Below are 22,640 nucleotides of genomic sequence, written 5' to 3'. Positions count from 1 at the left end.
ATGAAAGAAATAAAAGCTGAAATAATGGCTAGGGTGGGCATTCTAGTTTCTTTATTTCTATGTTTTCTATTTCTTTGTGTTTGGCCGGGTGTGGTTCTCAATCAGAGGCAGCTGTCTATCGTTGTTTCTGATTGAGAACCATACTTAGGTATCCCTTTTTTCCACCTGTCTTTGTGGGAAGTTGACTTTGTTTAGGGCACAATGCCTTTGAGCTTCACGGTTGGTTTTTGTAGTGTTTATTGTTTTGTTCGGTGTCATTTTGATTAAAATAAAATAAAACGTACGCTCACCACGCTGCACCTTGGTCATCTCCTTTCAACAGCCGTGACAAATAAATCATTCTCTACGATTATTCTGACATTTCACATTCTTAAAATAAAGTGGTGATCCTAACTGACCTAAGACAGGGAATTTATACTAGGATTGAATGTCAGGAATTGTGAAAAACTGAGTTTAACCTTTTGTCAATAGGGGGAGCAGTTAGCATTTATTTTTTCTGGGTGTTGCCAAATTAAACTGCCTCGTACTCAATTCTTGCTCGTACAATATGCATATTATTAATTCTATTGGATAGAAAACACTCTCTAGTTTCATAAACCGTTGGAATTATGTCTGTGGGTGACCCAGAACTCTTTCTACAGCGAAATCCATGACAGGTACTGCGAATGTCTGAGAGCGAAGCTCTGGTCTCAGATCAGTTTTAAAGGTCTGTGTGTATCCTATGGAACGACATGAACTGCACCCGCCTTCCCCTGGATGTCAGTAACCAATGAGAAGTGGAATGGGCTTTATACGTAGCTCTCAGAGGTTATAAAAGGCCAAGGAGTGAGGGTAGCCTTCCTTTCGACGCTGACCATTACGCAGAAAGGGACCTCAGGATGCCATTTTCAAACGCTCAGTAATCAACGTTAGATGTATCCGTCTGTAATTTAATTCGATATAGGTGTTAGAAGCATCATAACGAAGCTATTTTAAACCGAGTTATATCAGATTATGCGAGTATATTGCGAGGAATTTCCTCAGTATTGCGTCTTGAGGATTTGGACACGTTGGGGCAAAATAGCTATTGTTAGCTATTGTTAGCTGCTATATCAGAAGTTGAATGCAACGTTTTACAACCAAGCAACGATTCTTTTGGACAAAGGACCACTTGGCCAAGATTCTGATGGAAGCTCGTCGAAAAGTAAGAGCTATTTATGATGTTATTCCGTTTTTATGTGGAAAAATGTAAACTCAATAATGGCGATTAGTGACGCCATTATTGCGGCACTAGTCTGGCTGTAACGCACACTGTATGTCTAGTAACGTTAATTTTAAAAATCTAACTCAGCGGTTGCATTAATAACTAATGCATCTTTCATTTCATGTCCAACCTGTATTTTTTTAGTCAAGTTTATGAATAGTTTTCGATAAAAATAGTTGTATTTTCAAAATGGCGCCGGGCAGATTGCTTGAGTAGTTGAACACTATTTCCATTGTGTAAGCACGATTTGTGCCGCTAAATATGCACATTTTCGATCAAACTCTATATGGATTGTGTAATATGATGTTACAGGAGTGTCATCGGAAGAATTCTGAGAAGGTTAGTGAAAAAATTAATGTATTTTGGTGATGATAACGCTATAGCTAATTTTGCCTTGAATCAATGGTCGGGTAACGTTTGCAAATGTGGTATGCTAATATAACGATTTATTGTGTTTTCGCTGTAAGACACTTTGAAAATCTGAAATATTGTCTGAATTCACAAGATCTGTGTCTATCCATTGCTGTGAGCTGTGTATTTTTAAGAAATGTTTTATGATGAGTAAATTGGTAATACACGTTGCTCTATGTAGTAATTCTAGTCGCTTTGGGGAGATTTGTGATGGTGGCTGCAATTGCAAACTATGATTTATACCTGAAATATGCACATTTTTCTAACAAAACCTATGCTATACAATAAATATGTTATCAGACTGTCATCTGATGAGGTTTTTTCTTGGTTAGTGGCTATCAATATCTTTATTTGGCCGAATTGGTGATAGCACCTGATGGAGTAAGAAACTGATGGAGTTAGAAAAGTGGTGTCTTTTGCTAACGTGGTTAGCTAATAGATTTACATATTTTGTCTTCCCTGTAAAACATTTTAAAAATCTGAAATGGTGGCTTTATTCACAAGATCTGTATCTTTCATTTGGTGTCTTGGACTTGTGATTTAATGATATTTAGATGCTACTATTTAATTGTGACGCTATGCTAGCGATGCTAATCAGTGTGGGGGGGGTGGGGGGTGATCCCGGATCCGGGTTTCTGAGGCAGTAAAAGTTAAATGTATTCGGCTAAGGTGTTTGTAAACTTCCGACTTCAACTCTACATAGACATGGAATAACTGGTCACTTGAATAATGGAACACCAGTCACTGTAATAACGTTTACATACTGCTTTACTCATTTCATATGTATATACTGTATACTATTCTACTGTATTTTAGTCAGTGCCACTCCAGCATTGCTCGTCTTAATATTTATATATTTCTTAATTCCATTCTCTTACTTTTAGATATGTGTGTATTGTTAGATACTACTGCACTGTTGGAGCAAGGAACACAAGCATGTGACCAATACAATTTGATTTGATAACCGCTAGCTTGCTAGTAACTGCTAGCTTGCTAGTAACACATGTAACATGTAACAACAATAGCAACATGGGTAATTAGCGTTATCTGTGTCTATGGCCGTATTTGTATCTGTCCTGGAGAGACGTGGAGCAGCAGGTGTCCTGGCTCAGCACCTGGCCTTACTATCCTGGCCCAGGATCCTGGGTACGACCAGTGACAGCTGTGGCCTCAGTGACTCACATCCAGCGCCAGGAAGCATGGGGCTCTCTGCCACATCCCCCACACCCCCCACACCCCTACCACATCACATCCCTTTACGCTGAGAGATCACAGCCATGGCAGCATAACTTCCTCACAATCACATTCAATGCCAGCCAACATTCTACATTCTACTAACTCAAGACTGGATCCTTAAAGCACCGTGGATCTAAGAGTGGACAGTGCGCCAGAAAAAAAGGCAGGGGAAAAGGTTTAGCACTCCGGCTCTCCTCCATTCAAATGGATAAGGTAATCTTTAACAAGGACAACTGCCTGGTTCCAACCAAGATATGCACAGTAAACAAACAGAAAGAAATAATAAACAACCATTGTATGCTACACAGTAGAGAACATTTCAATGTTGTATGGCACAGAGTTACAGTAGGTTACAGAGCCCCAAGGAATTTTTGGGGAGGGTAGATAGTGATGGGGGAAAGAATCTATGCAGTTACATATCGCGATTTTGTACAAAATGTTTTTTTGCCATCCTATAGCTTGTTCTCCATCTTCATTTTAAATAGTAAGCCAACGTATTCAGCACTTTTATTTCTATGACGATCAAAACAAATTTTCTCATGCTCTCTCATCTCTCTGTAGCAGAGCAAAATGTTTGGAACATCAAATCGGAATAAAATCGCAGTATCGAATCGCAATACATACAGAGTTGTGAAAATTGCATTACATATCATATCGGCACCTAAGTATTGTGATAATATCGTATTGTGAGGTCACAGGCAATTTCCAGCCCGAACAGATACAGTATGATCCGGCAAAGAAAGCCGTTCACTTGGACAAGATACTTCTTCAACTGCTCAACTGTATCATTGCCACCACTCAAACCTCCCATAGCACTTCAAAGGTATGCATGGGTAAAATGGTCTTACCTTGTCGAGCAGGGGCAGACACTGAGGCACCTTGCGCTCCGGGCTTTCCAGCTTGACGATGCTGATGAAGTCAGACTCCTGGCGCTCATCTTCACTGGTGTTGCACAGGGACAGAGGGTGAGACTGGAGAGGAGAGAGAACGAACAAGGATTTAGAACCAAACCAGACATTTAACCAAACCAGAGGGACAGACGGGGAAACAAATCGACTGTGATCTTACCAAGTTGCACATTACAATATGTAACGCAATAGTGGCTCCAAACTCTGTGGTTTCATCACGTCAGTCAGCTTTGCTTTGCTTTGCTGTGACCACCATACATATAGTAGCATAGGCCTATTGATGTATCTTTAAAACATTAGAGTACATTAAGATATCAACAGAGCAAGAGAAGATTAGAATAAGGTGTGCTCATTTAACACAAATCCAGCTCCATGAGTGTGTACTGAATCTACTGCTAGCTGTCCATACTGATGGTGTATGGTTGATATACTGTATGCATTGAACTTCCTAGACAAGTGGGATTAAATGTCATGAATTGTGAAAAACTGTGTTGAAATGTATTTGGCTAAGGTGTGTGTAAACTTCCGACTTCAACTGTATACATACATGTGATAAAGGAAATGCTTTAGTAAATGAGGGATACAAAGAATATTGAAAGCAGGTGCTTCCACTAGAGGTCGACCGATTAATCGGAATGGCCAATTAATTGGGGCCGATTTCAAGTTTTCATAACAATCGGTAATCGGCATTTTTGGACACCGATAATGGCCGATTTACATTGCACTCCACGAGGAGACTGGTTGACTACCTGTAATGCGAGTGCAGCAAGGAGCCAAGGTAAGGTGCTAGCTAGCATTAAACTTATCTTATAATAAACAACCAATCTTAACATAATCACTAGTTAACTACACATGGTTGATGATATTACTAGTTTATCTAGCTTGTATCTAGCAATAATTTAGTTATTATTGCCTGCTAACATGAATTTCTTTTAACTAGGGAAATTGTGTCACTTCTCTCGCGTTCTGTGCAAGAGAGTCGGGTATATGCAGCAGTTTGGGCTGCCTGGCTCATTGCGAACTGTGTGAAGACCATTTCTTCCTAACAAAGACAGCCAACTTCGCCAAACGGGGGATGATTTAACAAAAGCGCATTTGTGAAAAAAGCACAATCATTGCACGAATGTACCTAACCATAAACATCAATGCCTTTCTTAAAATCAATACACAGAAGTATATTTTTTTTAACCTGCATATTTAGTTAAAAGACATTCATGTTAGCAGGCAATATTAAACTAGGGAAATTGTGTCACTTCTCTTGCGGTCATTGCACCCAGAGTCAGGGTATATGCAACAGTTTGGGCCGCCTGGCTCGTTGCGAACTAATTTGCCAGAATTTTACGTAATTATGACATAACATTGAAGGTTGTGCAATGTAACAGCAATATTTAGACTTGTGGATGCCACCTATTAGATGAAATACGGAACGGTTCCGTATTTCACTGAAAGAATAAACGTTTTGTTTTCGAAATGATAGTTTCCGGATTTGACCATATTAATGACCTAAGGCTCGTATTTCTGTGTGTTATTATATTATAATTAAGTCTATGATTTGATAGAGCAGTCTGACTGAGCGGTGGTAGGCAGCAGCAGGCTCGTAAGCATTCATTCAAACAGCACTTTACTGCGTTTGCCAGCAGCTCTTCGCAATGTTTCAAGCATTGCGCTGTTTATGACTTCAGCCTATCAACTCCAGAGATTAGGCTGGCAATACTAAAGTACCTATTAGAACATCCAATAGTCAAAGGTATATGAAATATAAATGGTATACAGAGAAATAGTCCTATAATAACTACAACCTAAAACGTCTTACCTGGGAACATTGAAGACTCATGAGAAAAGGAACCACCAGCTTTCATATGTTTTCATGTTCTGAGCAAGGAACTTAAACGTTAGCTTTTTTACATGGTACATATTGCACTTTAACTTTCTTCTCCAACACTTTGTTTTTGCATTATTTAAACCAAATTGAACATGTTTCATTATTTATTTGAGACTACATTTATTTTATTTATGTATTATAATAAGTTAAAATAAAAGTGTTCATTGTTCATTCAGTATTGTTGTAATTGTCATTATTACAAATATATATATATATAAATCAGCTGATTAATCAGTATCGGCTTTTTTTCGTCCTCCAAAAATCGGTATCGGCGTTGAAAAATCATAATCGGTCGACCTCTAGCTTCTACACAGGTGTGGCTCCTGAGTTAATTAAGCAATTTACATCCCATCATGCTTAGGGTCAAGTATAGAAATGGCTGGTATTATTTTGGCTAACATGGCTAGAAGAAGAGATCTCCATGACTTTGAAAGAGGGGTCTCAAAGGAGCATAGGGGGTTTAAAAACTGTGTGTGTGTCAGTCACCAGATCTCAACCCAATTGAACACTTATGGGAGATTCTGGAGCGGCACCTGAGACAGCATTTTCCACCAACATCAACAAAACACCAAATTATAGAATTTCTCGAGGAAGAATGGTGTTGCATCCCTCCAATTGGATTCCAGATTGTAGAATCTATGCCAAGGCGCATCGAAGCTGTTCTGGCAGCTCGTGGTGGCCCAACGCCCTATTAAGACACTTTGGTGTTGTTTCCTTTATTTTGGCAGTTACCTGTATCTATATAACTGAATAGTGACACAACGAAAATAAAGCTTTTCTTTCAAATAAATCAAATCAAAAAGACAACACCTCTGTCACACTTAGAGAATAAAATATCAAATCTTCATGTTACTGCCTAAGAATACCCCTTAAGCCATGGCATATTCAATATATACCCCATCCCCAGCCCTTATTGCATAAATAGAAGAGAACATTCGTAACACAATCAACTCCATAGATAAATGGCGAGAGAGAGGGAGATGTTCAGTTTAGCCCATCCCCTCATCACATTAATTTAAAGCTAGGAGGGAAACAGGAGCTAGTCTCTGGCTGGAACATTTGATCCCATCTGAAAGGGAGGGGATAGATAGCTGCTGAAAAGCTGTATTTAAGAGCTCAAGGAGATAGCAGCCAAGTTAGTGACACAAACTGCTGGAGTCAGTCGCACACCACGACACACACGACAACCTGGCCGGGATAGACTAGGCATCATTGATAGGCAACACATCTACACAACACTACACACCATGACCCTCAATCAGGGTATCGATGCATGAGAGAAACCAAGAAGATAGGCAATGCCTCCTACAGCACAACACTACACATGGGTGACTTGCATCGAAACCCAACGATGAATTGCATTGAATTCAGCATGTTGAGTAAAATTACATTTGAACATACTCAACCGGCTGTTACCGCTGTTGGTCTTTTTGTTGGTAGGAATGAGAGACAATATAGCCACAGGAAAGTAGAATTAAATCACCTAATCAAAGTGCTGGCATGCGCAGACCATGTAAACACGTGCAGGAGCTCGGCAGGTATGCATGTGTGGCGTGCATGTATTTTCATCTTGTGTGCATGCTTCAGGTGATAGAAATCTTAACGCACTACCAGCGCTTTGAAAAGTTGATGTAATTATACTTTCCTGTGGATATATTGTGTCGCATTCCTATCTGCAAAGGGACCAACCGCATGGGCAACAGACAAAGTAAGTTTGTAACATATTCTACATTCTGGCTTTTAGAGGTCATGAGAGGAAACTTTCCTCATTCAAACGCTCATTTCTGCACGACGTAGAATTCAATCCAATTCAACATTGGGTTTCCAGGAAAATGGGTGACCAGTGCGTTTGTCATTCCGAGAGGAAAATGCCTTCGTGTGACATTAACAACAAGGGCAGAGATGTATGGCTGTCTGTCAGTGTAAATCACTCAGCCAGACCCTGCCAGCACCCACTCTCTCCCCCACCCCACCCCATCCGCTGGTTCCTTCATGTGGCTGTGGGCTCACTGGGCTGAGGTCATGGGACCATGGGACTCCCCCTGATCTGATCTCACCCTGGCCCCAACGAAAATCCCCAAATTAAAAAGACCCAGGGGTGACATCAACAGCTGGCACGGACCCTGAGAAGGGATAAGGGGCCTGACGTCATGAGTCACGCACGGCTATAGCGTGTCAGAGGAAAGGAGAGAGGGAGGGAGGGAAAGAGAGGAGAAAGTGAGAGGGAGTGAGAACAAGAATGAGAATAAGAGAAGAGAGAGGGAGAAAAACATCCAAAGTCAACCACCTCACGCATGGGTGGAGCCCTAGTTTATGACCACTATACACGTGCAACAACTGATTGATATACAACTATGGACATCAGAGCATTGGCAACGTAACTAAAACTACAACACCATTGATCATTACAGAGTGACTTGTACACTAGCGAGCCAAGAAGTCTGTCTGCACCAGATCAGGGTTAGACTAATCTAAACAACGGATCTGTCACAAACGGCAACCTATTAAGTAGTACACTACTTTTGATCAGGGGTCTGGTCAAAAATAGTGCACCATATAGGGGACGCAGCTAACATCTGGCCTTCAGATGCAGATGCAGCTGGGTCGTCCCCAAAACACAACAATAACAGAAGCTAAATCAGAGAGAACATTGTAAACTGGATGTGAACTATGTATTTACAGAGACGGACAGGGGGAGATGTTATTGTAAACAGAGGACAGTGTGAAGTCACAGCTACAGCTGGAGACACATACTGTACACACACACGCACACACCCATATGCCGGGCCAAATCTGCCCCCTAAAATACCTTGCTCGACATGCTCTAGCTGTGTGTCTCCCATACGACAGATGGACAGAGGTTGCTACTGTAATGAAGGACCAGTCTGAGTAGCGAGGAGGAAGCTTGAATGCCTGTCCTGTCCTGTCCCTGCCTTGCCCTGAGACATGGCGTTATTCCTATGGCGCCATAGGATTCTACAACCCATAGGAATCTCTAGTCTAGAGCCATGTCTGAGGGCAAGGCCCAGCCTTGCCACGCTAGACTACATTATGGAGCCTGGCAGCTGCTTTCCCTATCCACGTTTACTAGGCCCAAATTAGAGACCCACAGCGGAACTTGGTCCTTTAACAAAGAAAAAGGAAGTAAAAAATAAAAAGATAATGACAACTACTACTCCGCCATCACCACACCCTGACATAGGTTTAGAGGAAACGCCTGGAAATAATATCCTTATTCAGGGTTTTAGCTTTTAATCAGGTTTCACTATCTCTTTTTATTGTATAGCCTATACCAATAGTCCCCAACCTTTTCTTAGTCAAGATCACTTTCTGAGTCAAAATGTAAGTCGAGATCTGCCGCTCAGTAATAGATAACATGTTTTGTTTTACTGGACTGATGGCCTGCATCTGAAGGTATGTCTGAGGGGAGGGAGGGAGCAGCAGAGCGCCTCTCACTGAAAAAAGGGGACACAGTCTTCCAGCTGATGGTGAAACTTAAGTCGCACCAATGCATGTTGTTACTCCTATGACCAGAGAAAGTGAAATATTCCTTGATATTAAAAAACACACAAGCCGCAAAAAATACCTATGCAAGCTTATTGAAACACTATGCTATACTCATTAATTGCAGCTGCAGTGCTGGTTGGTTGTAGAGTGAGTGGAAGTAGCAAACGAGCATTTTATGACTTAAAAAACTGTTGAACAAAGTGTTGATAGTGCTGAATAACAACTTAAACATGAACTTACTAATAAAACAGCAGCTATTCGTTGAGTCTCTAGTCATGGTTTTAAATGTTTTGAAATCTCACATTATCAACTTTGCTGTGCGCTCGAGGCTTCTTTTTACAGTCTACGATCACGATCGACCGGTTGGTGACCACTGGCCTATACCATACGATCATGTTACACACTTGTATATGTTCACATGCAACACAACACCTAGCGTTGTGGAATTACTGATATAAAACTACTGATATCAAAATCTGTCAATAATGGGAGGAGAAAATATTTAACTTTCCTTGTACTGTATCCAATACTTGCTAACTTTGCAAATTCAGTATCTAATCTTCGCCCCCATTGAACATTCTACACTGAACAAAAATAGAAACGCAAAATGTTTATTATTTTTAATTCACCTTTATTTAACCAGGTAGGCCAGTTGAGAACAAGTTCTCATTTACAACTGGTAACCTGGCCAAGATAAAGCAAAGCAGTGCGACAAAAACAACAACACAGAGTTACACATAAACAAACATACAGTCAATAACACAATATAAAAATCTATGTACAGTGTGTGCAAATGTAGAAGAGTATGGAGGTAAGGCAATAAATAGGCCATAGAGGAGAAATAATTACAATTTGGTATTAACACTGGAGTGATAGATGTGCAGATGATGATGTGCAAGTACAGATACTGGGGTGCAAAAGAGCAAGAGGATAAGTATCAATATGGGGATGAGGTTGTAGGGTGTGCTATTTACAGATTGGCTGTGTACAGGTACAGTGATCGGTAAGCTGCTCTGACAGCTGATGCTTAAAGTTAGAGAGGGAGATATAAGACTCCAGCTTCAGTGATTTTTGCAATTCGTTCCAGTCATTGGCAGCAGAGAACTGGAAGGAAAGGCGGCCAAAGGAAGTGTTGGCTTTGGGGATGACCGAAGAAATATACCTGCTGGAGCGCGTGCTACGGGTGGGTGTTGCTATGGTGACCAGTGAGCTGAGATAAGGCGGGGCTTTACCTATAGACTTGTAGATGACCTGGAGCCAGTGGATTTGGCGGGGTAGGGGTAGCCAGGTGGAAAGCTTGGCCAGCCGTAGAAAAATGCTTATTGAAATTATCGATTATCATAGATTTATCAGTGGTGACAGTGTTTCCTAGCCTCCTAGTGCAGTGGGCAGCTGGGAGGAGGTGCTCTTATTCTCCATGGACTTTACAGTGTCCCAAAACTTTTTGGAATTAGTGCTACAGGGTGCAAATTTCTGTTTGAAAAAGCTAGCCTTAGCTTTCCTAACTGACTGAGTATTTTGGTTCCTTCCCTGAAAAGTAGCATATGTAAAGTGTTGGTCCCATGTTTCATGAGCTGAAATAAAAGATACCAGAAATGTTCCATATGTCACCCATTGAGCATGTTTGGAATGCTCTGGATTGACATGTACGACAGCGTGTTCCAGTTCCCGCCAAAGTCCAGCAACTTCGCACAGCCATTGAAGAGGAGTGGGACAACACTCCACAGGCCACAATAAACAGCCTGATCAACTCTATGCAAAGATCTGTCGCACTGCATGAGGCAAATGGTGGTCACAGCTAGAGGTCGATTAATTAGGGCCGATTTCAAGTTTTCATAACAATCGGAAATCGGCAATTTATTTTTTACACCTTTATTTAACTTGGCAAGTCAGTTAAGAACACATTCTTATTTTCAATGACGGCCTAGGAACGGTGGGTTAACTGCCTTGTTCAGGGGCAGAACGACAGATTTTTACCTTGTCAGCTCAGGGATTCAATCTTGCAACCTTACGGTTAACTAGTCCAACGCTCTAACCACCTGCCTCACGAGGAGCCCGCCTGTTACGCGAATGCAGTAAGAAGCCAAGGTAAGTTGCTAGCTAGCATTAAACTTATCTTATAAAAAACAATCAATCAATCATAATCACTAGTTATAACTACACATGGTTGATGATATTACTAGTTTATCTAGCGTGTCCTGCGTTGCATAAAATCGATGCAGTGCGCATTCGCGAAAAAGGACTGTCGTTGCTCCAACGTGTACCTAACCATAAACATCAATGCCTTTCTTAAAATCAATACACAGAAGTATATATTTTTAAACCTGCAAATTTAGCTAAAAGAAATCCAGGTTAGCAGGCAATATTAACCAGGTGAAATTGTGTCACTTCTCTTGCGTTCATTGCACGCAGAGTCAGAGTATATGCAACAGTTTGGGCAGCCTGGCTCATTGCAAACTAATTTGCCAGAATTGTATGTAATTATGACATAACATTGAAGGTTGTGCAAAGTAAAAGGAATATTTAGACTTATGGATGCCACCCATTAGATAAAATACGGAAATGTTCCATATTTCACTGAAAGAATAAAAGTTTTGTTTTCTAAATTATAGTTTCCGGATTCGACCATATTAATGACCTAAGGATGGTATTTCTGTGTGTTATTATGTTATAATTAAGTCTATGATTTGATAGAGCAGTCTGAGCGATGGTAGGCACCAGCAGGCTCGTAAGCATTCATTCAAACAGCACTTTCGTGCGTTTTGCCAGCAGCTCTTCGCAATGCTTCAAGCATTGCGCTGTTTATGACTTCAAGCCTATCAACTCCCGAGATTAGGCTGGTGTAACTGATGTGAAATGGCTAGCTAGTTAGCGGAGTGCGCGCTAATAGCGTTTCAAACGTCACTCGCTCTGAGACTTGGAGTAGTTGTTCCCCTTGCTCTGCATGGGTAACGCTGCTTCGAGGGTGGCTGTTGTCGATGTGTTCCTGGTTCGAGCCCAGGTAGCGGCGAGGAGAGGGATGGAAGCTATACTGTTACACTGGCAATACTAAAGTGCCTATAAGAACATCCAATAGTCAAAGGTATATGAAATACAAATCGTATAGAGAGAAATAGTCCTATAATTCCTCTAATAACTACAACCTAAAACTTCTTACCTGGGAATATTGAAGACTCATGTTAAAAGGAACCACCAGCTTTCATATGTTCTCATGTTCTGAGCAAGGAACTTAAACGTTAGCTTTCTTACATGGCACATATTGCACTTTTACTTTCTTCTCCAACACTTTGTTTTTGCATTATTTAAACCAAATTGAACTTGTTTCATTATTTATTTGAGGCTAAATTGATAATATTGATGTATTATATTAAGTTAAAATAAATGTTCATTCATTATTGTTGTAATTGTCATTATTACAAATAAATGTAAAAAAATCGGCTGATTAATCGGTATCGTCTTTTTTTGGTCCTCCAATAATCGGTATCGGCGTTGAAAAATCATAATCGTTTGACCTCTAGTCACAGCAGATGCTGGCTAGTTTTCTATTCCACGCCCTTACAGATACCTTAATGATTATCTGTATTCCCAGTCATGCGAAATCCATAGATTAAGACCTACTGAATATATTTACATTTACTGATTTCCTTATTTGAACTGTACCTCAGTAAAATCTTTGAAATTGTTGTACGTTGCGTTTGTAACGCTCGTCTTCCTCCTCGTCTGAAGAGGAGCAAGGATCGGACCAAAACGCAGCGTGGGTTGAATACATAATAATTTTAATAATAATAACGAAGACGAAAAAACACTTAAACAAACTACAAAATAATAAACGACGTTAACAGACCTGAACTTGAGAACACATAAAACATAAACGCACGAACAGGAACAAACGAACGAACGAAACGAAACAGTACCGTGTGGTGAACAAACACAGACACAGCAACAATCACCCACAAACAAACAGTGTGAACAGCCTACCTAAATATGGTTCTCAATCAGAGGAAACGTAAAACACCTGCCCCTGATTGAGAACCATATCAGGCTAATTGAACATGAACCCAACATAGAAACACATAACATAGAATGCCCACCCAGCTCACGTCCTGACCAACTAAACAAAGACAAAACAAAGGAAATAAGGTCAGGAACGTGACAGCGTTTATATTTTTGTTCAGTATAAAATGCTGTTGTTTGTGACAGTGTCTATGTTTTGCATTGCTTACAAGAATATGCATTATCTTCTTTTTTAGATACGCCCACACTTCACTTACAATCAACCGAATGTGAACATTGTCCAGATGCCACTATTTGTACCTTTGTCCGGTTAGCAGCAGTCTGGCGCTGGGCTATAAACAGCATCAAACATAGACACAGACAGACACACTGAAATGTCTTCATTTGGTTTTGTACGGGCCTGAGAAAAAGGGGGCCTGGGAACCAAAATCACTGAGTCTCCATTTCAAAGGGACTAGAAACCGCAGGGCGCACACACATTTCCTTGCTCTGTTAACAATGGTCACTCCTCCTCCTCCTCTTCTCTGTCTACTCCTTTTCTCCTCCATCTATATCTGTTTAAAAAGCTGGGGGAGAGAGATCTCATCCTCCTTCTTCTCTCCACTCCTTTGTAGCCACGATTAAAGACATTCCTATCCAGCTCAATCAAAGTCTGACTGTCTCAAAATACTCCAAGGCAAGAATCTAACAGCCTCAAAAACAAACAGACCATCAGAAAAAATGTGAAAATAAATAGTAGCTGTGGTGAGAAGTCAATAATTTCTTTCCCCCTCTTTGCCCTGTGGGTCTTCTTTTTTCATGTGCCAATAAGCGGCAGCTCTGCGACAGAAGCGTTCTACTTGGTCATCTGCTGCCAGGCAGGAAGGAGCTGAGCCTAGCCACTTATGTTAGGGTGAGTTAGAGGAGAGAAGAGAGGGGGAAACAAAATAAGACATCTTGGGGAAATTTTAAGAGAGTGGGGACCGTTAAAGAGGGGGAACCAGGCAGGAAGGAGTTGAGCCAGCTACTTATTTCAGGGTGAGACAGGAGAGAAGGGGAACCAAAAAGAGACAAAAAGTAGGGGCATTAGAGAAGAGAGTATGGCAGAACCAAAAAGTCAAAAAATGCAACTAAGAGTTAGAAGAGAGAAAGAGCTTGCACCTCTCATCGACAGCCTCTACACTTCAATTTCCATCCATTGACTCAACAAAGCTCAGGGCTTTTAAAGGCCGATCCGCCTACACGATTGATGAAATACCACACAATAATATTAAAAGTCAGAAGTAAAATCAATCAATTCAGTTGAAGATCAAATAAATATCTCAACGTGTCTATTCTATCATGTAAATGTAGGGTGTGGGTGAGGAGGGGTGAGATAGGGGAGGAGAAGGGAGTAAGGCTTTTCAAAAGAGTTCAACCCGAGGCCAGTTAAGCCTGCCAAGCTAGTGTACGTCAACAAATAATTATATTAACCCAGGCCCCAGCTAACACACACACATACTCTCATCCTCCTCCTCTCCCTCCAGCACCACCAAAATATGAAAATATGTGGTTGCCTACCTGGTCTCCGTTCTGACCCTCAGATTTCCAGTAGAGCGTGTGTGTGTGTGTGTGTGTGTGTGTGTGTGTGTGTGTGTGTGTGTGTGTGTGTGTGTGTGTGTGTGTGTGTGTGCGCACGATGTGTACAAAACAATAGGAACACCTGCTCTTTCCATGACATAGACTGACCAGGTGAAAGCTATGATCCCTTATTGATGTCACCTGTTAAATCCAATTCAATCAGTGTAGAAGTACCTTTGAAGAGGTTATGGTAGTAAGTGCCAGGCGCACCGGTTTGTGTGTATCAAGAACTGTAATGCTGCTGGGTTTTTCATGCTCAACAGTTTCACGTGTGTATAAAGAATGGTCCACCACCCAAAGGACATCCAGCCAACTCGACGCAACTGTGGGAAAAATTGGAGTGAAAATGGGCAAGCATCCCTGTGGAATGCTTTTGACACCTTGTAGAGTCAATGCCCTGACGAATTGAGGTTGTTCTAAGGGGAAAAGGTGGGTGCAACTCAATATTAGGAAGATGTTCCTAATGTTTTGTACACTCAGTGTATGTGTGTTTGGTGTGTGTGTCTGTGCGCATGCATGTGTCTGTGTGTGTGTCAGCCGGTCAGCTGAATGCCTGTGCTGCTGCTTCACAGCTGGCCTCCAGCATCAGAGAGAAACTCCGACTCTGTGAGCCTGATCCAAACTGCTCTGGCTAGCTCAGCCAGGTCGCTCAAGATCCAATTTGAAAGCCCACGTCCGTCCAGGTACCCAGGACATCGGGAGATGCATTCAAAACCATCCATTAGGTGCAACTGTGAGTGCTATTACCATCAAGTAGGCTTGGGTTTTGATAGGGCATTGTGGACGGAGATGGCGGATTGGCGTAAACCGCAAGCTCCAGCTCCGAGGGTCACGTGTTCAAGCCCAGTGAGGCACTCGTTTTTTTTTCAATTTAGTTTTAACCCTATCATAAAAGTTAACTCTTAACTTAACCATTCATAATGAATGACTAAACTTAATGAGCAGCAGCTGCAGCAGGAAGACCAACCCAGGGTGTCCAAAACATCTCGAAATGTGATGTGGAGCAACTTCGAAATTTGACCTTTTGACAAACGTGGACAAATATCAGAATCTGAAGTCAAATTTGTCAAACCATGAGATTTTTTTTGCCTGGCTGGCTGGCTGCAAGGGCAGACTGGGAATCACTCCACTCTACCATCAAACAGACACCTGGCCCAACACACACACACACACACACACACACACACACACACACACACACACACACACACACACACACACACACACACACACACACACACACACACACACACACACACACACACACACACACACACACACACACACAAAGACCGGAGACTGGATTAAAGGGTCAGGATCTTCCAAAAGGACTGGAGAAAGTGGAAGGAGAGGAAAGCAGAGTCAAGAAGAGAGGAGTAACGTTGGGGAGTTTCAGCAGAGGGTCTGTGGTTTAGCCAGTCTAGAGTCTCTCCCCACCCCCGAGCCTGGTTCTCAGGACCAACATGTCTGTCTCATGTTCTCCAGATCAGGGAGTCAGTACGAGTCTGAGGTAATTAGACACGTTCAAACAGCAACACTTCCTCTGAATCACGTGAACTTCCTGTCCCCATCAGAGATTTGTGTGAACAACAGACGGACGGTTCCTGGGGAAAAGCTGAGTTAGCCTGCTGCACACCCGCCCGCTTGTTTGATACAGATACTGTCATTATCCTGGGTATTAGAGATTGAGAGTGAGTGTGTGTGTGTGTATATGGATGTCTGTGATTGTGCGAGGGAGTGTGTCTTATGTTTGTGTGTGTGTTTGTGTTTTCCGCTTGTCTATGCAAGTGTGTGTGTGAGACAAGAAACAGTGTGTGCGTGTGTGAGCATGTGTGTGTTTCCCTCTAGATGCCCAACTTAGGGAAGGTTGAGAAGTAACCCAACAACGTGCTGTGTGGAGGAGTGAAGGAGTGCAGCTCAACCTCAGGGTTAGGGCAGGGGGACACAAAGGGGTGGGGAACGACCCCTTTCCAAGGGACCAATAATCGCCCAGGACAGCCCCCCCCCACACACACACCTGGGAAAACTCAATCCCAATTCTCAATTCCACTATTATGGATTATAAGACTATAACTCCAAATATTTTATTAAATTAAAACAATTATATTTCATGATCCATAACCAGCCCCTGCCTGGTAATAAACGATTGCTGTAACCTTGCCTCCAACCAAAACATTCTCCCTGGGTTTGCAATGCAGTGCACACAGTACGATGGTTCAGTCCAATCATATACTGAACAAAAATATAAACGTAATATGTAAAGTCCCCTGCTTCATTAGCTGAAATAAAATATCCCAGAAATGTTCCATACGCACAAAAAGCTTATTTTGCACAAATTCTGTTCACAGACTTGTTTACATCCTTTCCCAAGATAATCCATCCACCTGAAAGGTGGTGTGGCATATCAAGAAGGTAATTAAACAGCATGATCTTTACACAGGTGCACCTTGTGCTGGGGACAATAAAAGGCCACAGATGTCTCAAGTTTTGAGGGAGTGATCAATTGGCATGCTGACTGCAGGAATGTCCACCAGAGCTGTTGCCAAATAATTTAATGTTAATTTTTCTACCATAAGCCGCCTTCAATGTTATTTTAGAGAATTTGGCAGTATCTCCAACCGGCCTCACAATGTAAGAAGGGCTCTATAAATACATTTGATTTGATTTGATCTTTGATGGCCACTGGCACGCTGGAGAAGTGTGCTCTTCACGGATGAATCCCGGTTTCAACTGTCCCGGGCAGATGGCAGACAGCCTGTATGGCGTCATGTGGGCGAGCGGTTTGTTGATGTCAACGTTGTGAACATTGTGCCCCATGGTGGCGGTGGGGTTATGGTACGGACAGGCATAAGCTACGGACAATGAACACAATTGCATTTTATTGATGGCAATTTGAATGAAGAGATCCTGAGGCTCATTGTCGTGCCATTAATCCGCCGCCATCACCTCATGTTTCAGCATGATAATGCAAGGCCCCATGTCACCAGGATCTGTACACAATTCCTTGAAGCTGAACATTTCTTAGTTCTTCCATGGCCTGCATACTCACCAGACATGTCACTCATTGAGCATGTTTGGGATGCTATGGATCAACGTGTACAACAGCGTGTTCCAGTTTCCCCCAATATCCAGCAACTTCACACAGCCATTGAAGAGAAGTGGGACAACATTCCACAGGCCACAATCAACAGTCTGATCAACTCTATTTGAAGGAGATGTGTCGCGCTGCATGAGGCAAATGGTGGTCACACCAGATACTGACTGGTTTTCTGATCCACGCCCCTACCTATCTTTTTTTAAGGTATTGTATCTGTGACCAAAAAGATGCATATTTGTTTTCCCAATCATATGAAAACCATAGATTAGGGCCTAATGCATTTATTTAAATTCATTTCATTTCATTACAGTACAACGGTTTGATTTGTTTGATCTTAGCACTTTTTTTTCTTTTTCTTTTTTCTTAGCTAGCTACATAGCCGTCTTTGTATCAAAGATAATTGTGTAGTTTAGATTATTAGCGAATTATCGAATCTTCTAACGTTGTCAACACTGCTAGCTAGCCAGCTAGCCAACTTCTACCGAAACATTAGAACGGAACGATTTGATTAGTGTAGTGTTAGCTAGCTACATAGTTGTCTTTGCTGTCTTTGTATCTAAGATAATTGTGTAGTTTAGAGTAATTATCTAGCCAGTTATCGAGGTTACCTAGCCAGCTCCACTTTCAAACAAAGTCAGCTAGCCAGCTATTTTCACCGTCCTAACGTTGTCAACACTGCTAGCTAGCCAGCTAGCCAACTTCTACCGAAACATTAGAACGGAACGATTTGATAAGTGTAGTGTTAGCTAGCTACATAGTTGTCTTTGCTGTCTTTGTATCTAAGATAATTGTGTAGTTTAGAGTAATTATCTAGCCAGTTATCGAGGTTACCTAGCCAGTTATCGAGGCTACCTAGCCAGCAACACTTTCAAACAAAGTCAACAACGCAGCCACTGCTAGCTAGCCTACTTCACCAGCCAGCAGTACTGTATCATTTTTAATCATTTTAGTCAATAAGATTTTTGCAACGTAAGCTTAACTTTCTGAACATTCGAGACGTGTAGTCCACTTGTCATTCCAATCTCCTTTGCATTAGCGTAGCCTCTTCTGTAGCCTGTCAACTATGTGTCTGTCTATCCCTGTTCTCTCCTCTCTGCACAGACCATACAAACGCTTCACACCGCGTGGCCGCTGCCACTCTAACCTGGTGGTCCCAGCGCGCACGACCCACGTGGAGTTCCAGGTCTCCGGCAGCCTCTGGAACTGCCGATCTGCGGCCAACAAGGCAGAGTTCATCCCAGCCTATGCTTCCCTCCAGTCCCTCGACTTCTTGGCACTGACGGAAACATGGATTACCACAGATAACACTGCTACTCCTACTGCTCTCTCCTCGTCTGCCCACGTGTTCTCGCACACCCCGAGAGCTTCTGGTCAGCGGGGTGGTGGCACTGGGATCCTCATCTCTCCCAAGTGGACATTCTCTCTTTCTCCCCTGACCCATCTGTCTATCGCCTCCTTTGAATTCCATGCTGTCACAGTTACCAGCCCTTTCAAGCTTAACATCCTTATCATTTATCGCCCTCCAGGTTCCCTTGGAGAGTTCATCAATGAGCTTGATGCCTTGATAAGTTCCTTTCCTGAGGATGGCTCACCTCTCATAGTTCTGGGTGACTTTAACCTCCCCACGTCTACCTTTGACTCATTCCTCTCTGCCTCCTTCTTTCCACTCCTCTCCTCTTTTGACCTCACCCTCTCACCTTCCCCCCCTACTCACAAGGCAGGCAATACGCTTGACCTCATCTTTACTAGATGCTGTTCTTCCACTAATCTCATTGCAACTCCCCTCCAAGTCTCCGACCACTACCTTGTATCCTTTTCCCTCTCGCTCTCATCCAACACTTCCCACTCTGCCCCTACTCGGATGGTATCGCGCCGTCCCAACCTTCGCTCTCTCTCCCCCGCTACTCTCTCCTCTTCCATCCTATCATCTCTTCCCTCTGCTCAAACCTTCTCCAACCTATCTCCTGATTCTGCCTCCTCAACCCTCCTCTCCTCCCTTTCTGCATCCTTTGACTCTCTATGTCCCCTATCCTCCAGGCCGGCTCGGTCCTCCCCTCCTGCTCCGTGGCTCGACGACTCATTGCGAGCTCACAGAACAGGGCTCCGGGCAGCCGAGCGGAAATGGAGGAGAACTCGCCTCCCTGCGGACCTGGCATCCTTTCACTCCCTCCTCTCTACATTTTCCTCTTCTGTCTCTGCTGCTAAAGCCACTTTCTACCACTCTAAATTCCAAGCATCTGCCTCTAACCCTAGGAAGCTCTTTGCCACCTTCTCCTCCCTCCTGAATCCTCCCCCCCCCCCCCCTCCTCCCTCTCTGCGGATGACTTCGTCAACCATTTTGAAAAGAAGGTCGACGACATCCGATCCTCGTTTGCTAAGTCAAACGACACCGCTGGTTCTGCTCACACTGCCCTACCCTGTGCTTTGACCTCTTTCTCCCCTCTCTCCCCAGATGAAATCTCGCGTCTTGTGACGGCCGGCCGCCCAACAACCTGCCCGCTTGACCCTATCCCCTCCTCTCTTCTCCAGACCATTTCCGGAGACCTTCTCCCTTACCTCACCTCGCTCATCAACTCATCCTTGACCGCTGGCTACGTCCCTTCCGTCTTCAAGAGAGCGAGAGTTGCACCCCTTCTGAAAAAACCTACACTCGATCCCTCCGATGTCAACAACTACAGACCAGTATCCCTTCTTTCTTTTCTCTCCAAAACTCTTGAACGTGCCGTCCTTGGCCAGCTCTCCTGCTATCTCTCTCAGAATGACCTTCTTGATCCAAATCAGTCAGGTTTCAAGACTAGTCATTCAACTGAGACTGCTCTTCTCTGTGTCACGGAGGCGCTCCGCACTGCTAAAGCTAACTCTCTCTCCTCTGCTCTCATCCTTCTAGACCTATCGGCTGCCTTTGATACTGTGAACCATCAGATCCTCCTCTCCACCCTCTCCGAGTTGGGCATCTCCGGCGCGGCCCACGCTTGGATTGCGTCCTACCTGACAGGTCGCTCCTACCAGGTGGCGTGGCGAGAATCTGTCTCCGCACCACGTGCTCTCACCACTGGTGTCCCCCAGGGCTCTGTTCTAGGCCCTCTTCTATTCTCGCTATACACCAAGTCACTTGGCTCTGTCATATCCTCACATGGTCTCTCCTACCATTGCTATGCAGACGACACACAATTAATCTTCTCCTTTCCCCCTTCTGATAACCAGGTGGCGAATCGCATCTCTGCATGTCTGGCAGACATATCAGTGTGGATGACGGATCACCACCTCAAGCTGAACCTCGGCAAGACGGAGCTGCTCTTCCTCCCGGGGAAGGACTGCCCGTTCCATGATCTTGCCATCACGGTTGACAACTCCATTGTGTCCTCCTCCCAGAGCGCTAAGAACCTTGGCGTGATCCTGGACAACACCCTGTCGTTCTCAACTAACATCAAGGCGGTGGCCCGTTCCTGTAGGTTCATGCTCTACAACATTCGCAGAGTACGACCCTGCCTCACACAGGAAGCGGCGCAGGTCCTAATCCAGGCACTTGTCATCTCCCGTCTGGATTACTGCAACTCGCTGTTGGCTGGGCTCCCTGCCTGTGCCATTAAACCCCTACAACTCATCCAGAACGCCGCAGCCCGTCTGGTGTTCAACCTTCCCAAGTTCTCTCACGTCACCCCGCTCCTCCGCTCTCTCCACTGGCTTCCAGTTGAAGCTCGCATCCGCTACAAGACCATGGTGCTTGCCTACGGAGCTGTGAGGGGAACGGCACCTCCGTACCTTCAGGCTCTGATCAGGCCCTACACCCAAACAAGGGCACTGCGTTCATCCACCTCTGGCCTGCTCGCCTCCCTACCTCTGAGGAAGTACAGTTCCCGCTCAGCCCAGTCAAAACTGTTCGCTGCTCTGGCACCCCAATGGTGGAACAAACTCCCTCACGACGCCAGGTCAGCGGAGTCAATCACCACCTTCCGGAGACACCTGAAACCCCACCTCTTTAAGGAATACCTAGGATAGGATAAAGTAATCCTTCTAACCCCCCCCCCCCCCCTTAAAAGATTTAGATGCACTATTGTAAAGTGGTTGTTCCACTGGATATCATAAGGTGTATGCACCAATTTGTAAGTCGCTCTGGAAAAGAGCGTCTGCTAAATGACTTAAATGTAATGTAAATGTAAATTGACTGATTTCCTTATATGACCTGCAAAATCTCAGAAATTGTTGCATGTTGTGTTTATATTTTTGTTCAGTGCAGATAGATTACAGACTGAGACCAGGGACTCCTGATTGAGGAAAACTTTACTTTTCTTTTTCTGAGTTCTACAGAAGCATCTGGAAAGTTGGTATTGACTTTCAACTCACAGCCCCTTTTCTCTCCTTCCAAATACTTCAGGAAAAGGAAGCATTACCGCTTCAGCCCTGTCAAAACAAGAGGCCTGGCTGGCCTGCGTACATATGTGTCAGATTTCCCCCTGGCTTTATTGACACTGTCAGTCCCAGATCCAGTAACGCTCACCACAGAGAAGGACTCGGGGGAAAACAGATCCCATAATGAGGACAAAATAATTATCCCCGGCCAGCCAGCCAGCCCAGACCCAAATCTGGGAGGGTGCTTTCTTAAAGTATGAGCTCTACCAATCCTGACCCGAATCATGACTCCTTTCACAATGAGCGACGGCCGGCCCGTCAGACTGTCTCTCCTCACTTAGAAGGGGATTAGCATTAGAGGAAGAAGGAGGGTCAAGGAATGAAAGCAAACAC

General features: G+C 43.5%; 1 protein-coding gene across 1 annotated transcript in view; it reads right to left on the bottom strand.

Annotated features, from left to right (window-relative positions):
* The window catches only part of LOC120032693 (E3 ubiquitin-protein ligase RNF43-like), a 186,987-nt gene that overhangs the window by 63,088 nt on the left and 101,259 nt on the right, over positions 1 to 22,640 (bottom strand). Inside the window, exon 3 of the mRNA XM_038978891.1 lies at positions 3,739 to 3,861. Coding sequence (XP_038834819.1) covers positions 3,739 to 3,861 — 123 coding nt within the window. The remainder of the gene's footprint in view (positions 1 to 3,738; positions 3,862 to 22,640) is intronic.

Source organism: Salvelinus namaycush, chromosome 3 (assembly GCF_016432855.1).
Source record: "Salvelinus namaycush isolate Seneca chromosome 3, SaNama_1.0, whole genome shotgun sequence".
NCBI lineage: Eukaryota > Metazoa > Chordata > Actinopteri > Salmoniformes > Salmonidae > Salvelinus > Salvelinus namaycush.
This window is presented reverse-complemented; position numbering and strand designations above follow the sequence as displayed.